This window comes from Castanea sativa, chromosome 10 (genome assembly GCF_040712315.1).
Source record: "Castanea sativa cultivar Marrone di Chiusa Pesio chromosome 10, ASM4071231v1".
Classification (NCBI taxonomy): Eukaryota; Viridiplantae; Streptophyta; class Magnoliopsida; order Fagales; family Fagaceae; genus Castanea; species Castanea sativa.
The window spans coordinates 31,612,847-31,622,317 of NC_134022.1; the positions used below are offsets into that span (position 1 = coordinate 31,612,847).

General features: G+C 36.2%; 1 protein-coding gene across 1 annotated transcript; it reads right to left on the bottom strand.

Annotated features, from left to right (window-relative positions):
• Nucleotides 1-4,938: 4,938 nt before the first annotated feature.
• Nucleotides 4,939-8,805, bottom strand: LOC142614028 (L-cysteine desulfhydrase). Its single transcript, XM_075786551.1, has 2 exons — nucleotides 7,323-8,805; nucleotides 4,939-5,314 (listed from the first exon to the last, which is right to left on the bottom strand). The coding sequence occupies exon 1, from the start codon at nucleotides 8,678-8,680 to the stop codon at nucleotides 7,328-7,330; it is 1,353 nt and encodes a 450-aa protein (XP_075642666.1). The 5' UTR covers nucleotides 8,681-8,805; the 3' UTR covers nucleotides 4,939-5,314; nucleotides 7,323-7,327.
• Nucleotides 8,806-9,471: the final 666 nt, after the last annotated feature.

A 9,471-nucleotide genomic window follows, 5' to 3' on the forward strand; every position in this document is an offset into this window, starting at 1 on the left:
GAAAACCCATTTCTAATAAGTTTGTTTATATTTGGGATAGTGTTGAAAAGAAGGGTAAATATGTATTTTTACACTATTCTTATGTTTCTCCCCTCCAAAACATAAAAAACATAAAAATTTAAGAGAAAACAAGATCAAAATGTGCTATTGGTAAAAAAAATTATGCAATTTCTTAGAACTTCAACTTGTATTTGAACCAATCATCTCAACCACAAGCAAACAACTATTCAGATTTAGATCCAAATTTTTATAGATGAATTCAAGAACAAATGAAACTTAAGAACAAATGAATTTGACCAAGGCATATATTTGAAACTTAAGAACTAATGAATTCAACCCAAGCACAAATGAATCCCAAGACCCACAGCGAGCTGCTACCCACGGCCCCACGAACTCAGGTCCACCCACAGCACCACGACCCCACGCTGATGTCCACCGTGACAACCCAAAATCAGTCATGCTCCTCCTCCACCGTGACCCCCACCCACAGCACCACCGTCACGCTCCTCAAAACCCAGACCCAAATCAGTTATGCTCCTCCTCCACAAATCAAAACTCAAACCCATAGATTGGCTTCACCGGCGACAGATTGGAGATGTTGGAGGTGGGTATGGCTTCGCCGACGTGAAGGAGATTTTTGTCTTGGTGGATCGAGTACATGCAGAGCTCGAAGTGGGTGGAGGTGAGAGAAAAGAAGAAAAGGGAGAAAACTCACCGGTTTGGCGTCGGGGTGTGGGGTGGAGCTGCGTCGGAGTGTGGGTGAACGTCAGACCTTCGACAGAGTGTGGGGTGGAGCTGCATCTCTCCGTTGTCAGTGCGTGGGTCAGATCAGCTTTCTCGCTCAGATCTCTCTCTCCCTCCCTCCGTCTTCTTTTCAAAGTTTAGATTTTTTTTTTTTAGTTATAGATTGTTGATGTTTTTTTTTTTGGATTGTTGTGAAGTTTCAGGATCAGTGGGTTTTTTTTCTTCATTTGAATCTGAGGCTAATTTGATTTATTTACTGCTTCAATTAGTTTTAGAGTAGTTAAATTGATAAAGTTCAAATTGTTATGCTTCACTTGGTTTGATCTACTTTCTTGTTTGATTTTTTGATAAAAGTTGTTAGAGTAACAGAAAAATTAGAGGTGGGTTACAAAGTATAAACGAAATAAACCACAGATGGGCAAAGTGTCAAACTTTAAACCACGGGTAGGCACATCAAATTAGAGGCAAACCACAGGTAGGTAAAGTGTAATTATCCTTTTATATTTTTATGGAAATAGACATGAGTTGAAAAGTACGTAAAAATACGTGTAATGTTATATGAAAACTAAAAAGTCTTTATCCCTCATACTCCATAAGCTGTTATACTTGTAAAGTGAGCATTGCTCCAAAAGTATGTAATCATTAAAGGTTAAATGATTGATTTAATTTAAGGAAACCCGACTTTTGAAGTATTTTAATAGAGACTAGTATTAATATCAATTAATAAAGTTTCTATGTTAATAATTTTAAAATAAAATCACATTTTAGAGTTTAAACTATATATAATTTTAAAATAAAAAAATTTAATATTGAAATTGTGAAAAATAATAAATTAACAAATTAAATCTTCAACCTATATTAAACATAATACAATATGATTCCATTTAAATGGGTTAAGGTTTAATTCGTTATTTTTTAAAATCCTATAGTTTAATTTGTTACGAGTTATTCTATGGTTATATTAAATAAATTAAAATCCTTTATTAACCATTAAGATTAGGTAGATAGCTTTCTCAAAAAAAAAAAAAGATTAGGTAGATATGATACATACAAAAAAATGTATGTATTCTAAAATTCTCTATTGTTACTTTTAAAATTATAAAGTTAATTTGTTAATTTTTAAAATATTAAGGTTTGATTTATGGATCCGATTTGCATGGGCCTTAAGTCATTTATTAATAAGTTATTTTTAAAAAGTTTTAATAACATTTTTATGAGAAACATAAATAAATAAAAATTTTCAAAAAAAATTAATCTTTCAAAAAAATAAGTTGTTATTTCCCTTTACCATAATAGTTTCTAAAAGTATTGTCATAAAAAAAATTCCCTTAACAAAATCCTTAATTTATTACCTTTTCATACTGTTTAATTTGTTATACCTTCAAAATTATAGGGTCAAAATGTAACTTTGACTCATTTTAATTTACTTATAGAGTGTCAAATTGTGAAAAGCATATCATACAATATGTACCATTTACCTTGAACCACATAGTATAAATAGAGCATTCTCCACACACACACACACAAAAAAAAAAAAACTATAAATAGAACGTGAAAGATCCAACTTTTATGATTAAACCAAAAAATTTATGGTTAATTATCAAAATAATTAAAAATAAAAAGTGAGTCTTCATCAAAATTTCTAGAGACTTTTATTTAACCGAAATAGTTTTGTATAACATTTGCATTGAGCAATTTAACATAATCATAATGTGTAGTTAGCTACATTTCTTATCTAGATCTATGTTATTGGAGGCATAACATAACCAATAATCTTCGACAAATTAGATAAGAGCTCAATTTATAATTAAAATTGAATAATTAAATATCTAGGAAAAAAATCATTTTTAGTCATATTACAAAAACAAAACTTGTAAAACCAAGTTTTCATATCAAATCTAGATTTTTTTGCATCAATTGTAAATAAAATTTAATATATATATATATATATATATATATATATATATATATATAATAAATGCCAAAATACATTGTTTTCCCGAAAGTTTAACTACTAAGCTTTTTAATCTTTGAAGTTTCAAATGAGCACAAAATAATATTAGTTTGTAAAGTTTAAAAAATGAGTGTTATTTGTCCATTCGGTAGCTCTCATTAATTTCCTTGCCTATTTGTCTAATGGAGCAATTTGGTAATTATTTATTTATTTATTTATAATGTAACAACTCATTTTATATTAAAAAATCACACATAAGCTAACAAACCCAAACCTGTTATTGTCAAGTTGATTCATTCCCAAATCCGCATGAACAAACCAGAGAGAGAGAAGCCTAATTATGAGAATATTTTTCATTTGGGAACTTCAAGCAATTAACCAAAAGTCGCCGGCACTTGAGAAATAATGTTATGAAGCAATCAAATGATAATGAAACACGAAAAAGTAAAGAACTAACACCAACCATACTTGTTAAGGCCCGTTTGGTAGCAGTGTTTAAGTATTGTTGTTTAGTTCTCAGTGTTGTGAAAATACGTGATTGAGTATTATAGAAATACATATCAGAACTGTAATTGTTGTCTAAACACGGAAAAATATTGTTTAAAAGCGGGTACCAAGAAGGCCTTAAGAATCTTGTAGGTCAATCAACTAACACTTCTTAGTATTTCTAATAAAAACATTTTCAAGGTTCAAATCGCGCGCCCTGCAACCATCAAATCATAAAACAACAAATAAAAAAGAAAAACAGCGCTCCCATGTCATTTGCAATTTGGAGATTTGGGTTTTCAAAATCATAGAATGCTGCTCCCCAGGGAACATTTAAAAAGAAGGAATTGGAGAAATTGGAGTATAAGAAAATCTTGCTATCTAAAAATTGGTCTCCCTATGCACCTTCTAGGCTAGGCCTTGGCGGTGAAATGGTAGACACGCGAGACTCAAAATCTCGTGCTAAAGAGCGTGGAGGTTCGAGTCCTCTTCAAGGCATAATATTGAGAATCCTCACTGAATATTACACTAGAAATGATCCATGTTTAAGTGTTTCATATTCATCTCCTTTTGCACAAGGATGGCCTTCAGCTCTTCCCCTTACACACAAGGATGGCCTTTAGCTCTTCCACTAAACGCGCAATCCCAAACTCAAGGACGGCCTACTGCTCAAACTAGAGTGCTTTTTCTTATTTGTTTATCTATAGTTTTTTTCTATAGATAAACATGCTTCTTTTTCTTTTTTCTTTTTTTTCTAAATACAACTATTTTGTAACTAACTTTCAGCAATTACAACATCCACAGCAGTGGAGCAAAAAATATAGCTATTTGGCACCTATAAAAGTCACTTTATCTATTTTACCTCTTCATACTCTAGCAATGAAGCTATATTTTTAGTTATATAATTAAAATAATACAAATAACTCACTAAAATAATAATAAAAACATCCACACAAAAAAAAAAAAAAAAAAAAAACCACCAACACAGCACAAACATTCACCACCACCACCATTCATCAACCAGAGAAACCCAGCCACCATTCATCAACCATCAACAAACCCCATTCATCAACAATCAATAAAATCAAAACCCATTCATCAAAATAGAAAAATAGAACCCATCAACATAAAACCCAGTCACGGCGACAACGCCGTTTTGTCAATCACGGCGACAAAATCAAAACCCAGCACCAGCGATCATGGGTCTTGGTGTTTGATACGGAGAAAGATTGAAAGACAAAGCAGAGGAAAAATGAGATAACAAAGAGATAGGGGCGAAGAACAAAGAAATCAATCTGCGTTGTCGACGCTCGGCAGGGGCTTGAGTCGATGGCGAGTGGAGGAATTGAAGCTTGCAACGGGAAGAAATGAAGAGTGTGGGGACCGATTGAGGGGAGAGAGGAACAACGGGTAGAAATGTGGAAGGAGGAGAAAGAAAAAAAAATTAAAATATTCTAAACATCAGTGTGAACACAAAATAAAATAATTTTTTTTTTTTTTTTTTTTACCTTTGAGCTATAGTGCACATCTATCTTAGATGTGCACTATAGCTGAGAAGCCAAATTTTTTGGCTATAGCTTCACTGCTGCAGCTCCACTTTCGTGATTGGTGGTACTAAAAATAACAATATAGCTATTTAGCACTACTGTTGTGAGTGCTCTTAGCTTTCGACGGAAAACTGCCTCCACCTGCGCATACAAGGTAGGCTTGTGGCGTGCATTTGACAGCCCTTATTTGTTGTTTACAGCAACTTATTTGCTTAAAATAACTTTTTATCTCATCTTTAAGCATTAAGCTGCCTACAAAGCAAATTAACAACAGTAAATCCATTTGAAGCCGGCTTAATTGCTAAAAGAAGCTGACATTCATACACTTTTATTTTCACAATTACAACAAGGGTAGCTATAAAAGGGCCCACAAACTAGAAAGTCAGCTTAAATTTTACTTAGATTCTTAAGAAAAACTCTTAAGAAACCTTTTTTCAGTTCCATTAAGCATTTGTCACAAACTCTACCTAGCCGTTGGTGTCTTCCAAAATTCTGCTGTTTTTAAACTTTGTCAATCCACGGGTATCAGCGACAGGTGAAACACAGACATCATTCCATGGAAGGCTGCTCCGGTAACTGCCAACTACAAAAATATAAAAAGAGAGATTCAGGGGCAAGTACCTCTGTATTTTGAATCAAGGTTTTCTGGGCATGATGGTGGAAAAGTTAGACAGATAAGTCACCCTTACTACCACTCTGTTACCATATTTTCTGCAGATTATAAAAGCTGGTTTAAGAATGTAAAGGCATCATTGCCAATGATCCTCCTCCCTTAGTAAAAACTGTTCAAGGATGAGGTTGTGGATCCAAAACTCACAGGGTGCATAACTTACCAATCAACCAAAACAATCTCCCTCCCAGATAAGCTAAGATGTAATTGCATGCAGAGAAAAAACACATGTAACATCTTAAAAGCACAGGGGAATCCAAAGACGCATACAAATTAAAAAAAAGCTCACTAAGGGGTTCAAAGTTCAAACTTAAAATACATGTTCTGGCTAAAAGCTGAAAGTGACTTATCCATCATGGCAGCATATGTCTTTGCTCTAGGAAGAGTAGTAATTGCATTTTTTTTTTTTTTTTTTTTTTGTTCTTAACCATTTAGATTGCTTGATCTGAAGGCAAAAATCAAAATAACTCTGGCTTGTTCTTAACCATCCAAAGACGCATATTATCTGGCTTGTTCTTCATCCCAACAGAGGCCTCATCCACTATATAATATCATGCTCAACAGAGCACTTGCTCTGCATATGGTATTTGTTGAGTGAAGTAACTCTTATCTACACTCCTGCCTAAGGTCTGAGGTTTCACTTTGTTGCCTGGTATTTGCTTGATCACTACACATAACAACTCTCTCTTGTCTGATATCCCCCAGTCAGAGCTATTCATCTTCTACAGATGAGCATATAATGTCACAGACTAAGTAATTAAATTATTTAGAGACTTAACTCCTCATTGTACCTCAACTTTCTGTCTTTCAGATGGTTCACTGTCCCCCCCCCCCCCCCCAAAAGAAAAAAAGAAAGAAAAGAAAGAGTTTCTAATCCCTCTGATGCTTCGTTTTTTTCCTTTCTTTCCATTAACAAGAAGTGAATCTAGGGTCCTAAAAGTTCATCAATGCATGAGCATCAAAAAGAAACCCTGAAGAGATTTTCTTGCTTCCAAATTCTTTGGTAACCTAACTTGCATACTACTAACCCACCAAAATATCTACAGCTCTTCTGAGAACCTATCATACTTCTGTAACTTTTTGGACTACTTATTGTATACTTGCTGTACAATTGAGGCAGACCCTCTTCATCAATATAACTACCTACTTATCAATAAATAAATAAAGAGTAAAGACCAATCTTTTTCTTCTCCTTTGATTGGTAAGTTTACATCCACACCTTGTGGGTCATAGACCCACAACCACATCCTTCACCCCATTCTTACAGGAACCCTAAAAATCATTTTAGGTCTAGTTTAGAGTTTTCTGTCAAATTCAACCCTCAAGATGCATTAATATTATAGAAATAATAAGTCTAAAGGAGTTGTTTAGGGTTAGAGAAAGAAACCAACATAGTGGGGCCTCAACTGATAAGGGTGGCCATGAGGCCATGTAATACTAAGGATGATCATTCAGAGAAATGAGGACTTCAATCTCAAATTAGAGCCACTAGAACGCATGCATGATCACATTCCCATAAAATACCATGAGAATGGACAATAAAGTACTGAAAACATGAAAAATGGCTATGCAAAACCACATTTCAATTTTCAAACACAACAATCTGAACAAAGTGACAATTACACCTTCACCTATTACCAGTTCGATACATAATGTCCCATTCAATCATGCAAAAATTCCAGGAAAAGAAAAAAAAAATACTCTTCTAATTCTAATTCATAATTTCAAGAATCATCTCAGGTAGGTCAATATAATATCCAACAAAGGAATTAACTGCACACTCAACTCAAATTAAAGCCATTGAAAGCTACTGGCATAAGTTCTCAACAAAACAATGACTGCACAATAAAAAAAAGTCTAAGCAATCATAACAAAAACATTTCGAAACACAGTTCAACTAGTAGGCGAAAAGCAAACCAACCTTTCTCATTGGGTCGAAAGCATCTTGCAAACTTGATGATTCTCCAAAATCTGATTAATTGCATCTCTAAACTTATAATAATCCTCAACTTTATTATAAACCTGATGCGAAATTCGCGTATATCCTGTGATCAATCCATCCTTATCCCTCGGCTCTTTCTCGCCGTCATCCTCACACGGAGGCCGATAATATATCGGTACTTCAACCTTATACTTCTCCCTCAAATGCGTCCGCAACGAAAATGCATCGTCATCGCTCGTAACGCAGAGCTTCGAAGGCAATGCCACCATTATCATGCTTGCACACATCTCCGGCGGCGAGCCTAAGCTCGTCCCCCAAGATTCCGCGAGCATTTTCCCCATCTTCACCACTTGTTCGTGGTTTCTAGCCATGATTCCCTCGATGCCGCCTTCGAATCGGTTCACAAATTCGATGATCGTCGGGATAACGAGCTGTGGGCTATAGTCTCGGGTTCCGATCCACGAGCTCTCGATCGGGAGTCCGTTACCGTACTCGTGAGAAACGACGGGGTGGTGCATTGCGGAGGAGGAGGAGTTCGATTTCCGGCAATAGAGAAACGCCACCGAAGGCGGAGCGAAGAACCATTTGTAGAGGTTGCTGACGTAGAAATCGGCGCCGATTTCTTGAACATCGATGGGAACACTCCCAATTGCGTGAGCGGCGTCGACGAAGACTTGGTCCACGCCTTGCTCTCTGCAGATTTCGACGAGCTCACGAACCGGAACAAGAACCGACGGCATTGACGTGATGTGATCGATGATCGCCAATCGAACTTTCCCGCCGTTGGATTTCGCTTTGGACAATCCTTTTCGGAACTCGGCGATGATTTCGGAGTCGGAGTTGACAGGAAACGGAAGGCGGACCTCGATGACGGAAGCGCCGGCGCGCGTGACGTAAGCTTGGATTGATTTCTTGATAGCTGGAAAAGCGCAGTGAAACATAACAACGGTGTCGTTTACGTGAGAGAACCGGCGCCCGACTTGCTGAAGAACGATGGCGGCGGCGGTGGTGGCGTTATCGACGAGGGAGATCTCGTCGAGGTCGGAGGCGTTGATTAGGGTTTTGACAACGGCGCGTGACTTAGACAAATTGGGGCGGAGCGTGGAGAAGTAGAACTGGTCAGGTTGTTTGAGGAAACGGAGCTGCCAGGTGCGTTGAGCGGCGATAATGGATTCGGGGCAGCACCCGAAACTGCCGTTGTTGATTCGGGCCGTGCCCGGTTGGTGGTGAGAGAATTCAGAACCCAGGAGGAATTCCGGGTCGGAAATGGACAATTTGAGGAGTTTGGGCTTTTTGGTGACGTGGTCGCCATTCCGAGGGTCTTCTTTTTCGTCCATGGATTCAGAATGAAATGGAATGAAATGAAATGAATTTTTATAGATTATGAGAAATTTACACGAAAACTTTCATACGCACGCGGCCTCTCTCACTGGTCCTTGCCTTGGTGTTGGTGATAGCATCGTAGATAGAGCAAAGAGACAGATGAGTGCAAGTGTGACTGTGTTTGCGTGTGGGCGCGCACGTGCGGAATACGACGTCGTCTGACCTGCCCGCCGCGGCTCCTGGGTCTTCTGGACTCTGAACCAATATATATATATATATTCTCTTATTTTGGATTAGGATATAATTATAAAATGTACAAGTTACATTACTTAATTTAACAATAGAAGATAAATGATATGTCCATAATATTTTCATAATATTTTTACAACAAATTTTAAGTGGCAGGTTGGTAGTGGTTGTTATTATTGAGGCAAAAAAGTGATCTTCATGTTAGGTTTAAATTTGAACCAATAACAACTAATTACCTATGATTTGTTGTGAAAATGTTGTGGACGTAAAATTACCAAAAATGTGATTATTCCTTTAAATAAGGAACGATAGATAATGATTCATTCAAAAAAGATAGCTAAAGTAATGACCATTTATTTAGGTCTTAATTTGTGAAATGGAATATTCTTTTATATGAAAAATGTAAAATTCTATTATTGTTGTTCTTATAAGGATAAAATAGCATTATTTTGTGTGGCTTCTGGGGATCAAAGGATCTGAAGAGAAAAAGGAAAGTTTTTCTCTCTTAAGAAATGCAAGGGGTGCATATATTATGTTAATTAATAATCTGTTTTTT

Bases quoted from the DNA above. Each gene is read 5' to 3' on its own strand.
- LOC142614028 (XM_075786551.1), bottom strand. From the start codon at position 8,680: ATGGACGAAAAAGAAGACCCTCGGAATGGCGACCACGTCACCAAAAAG.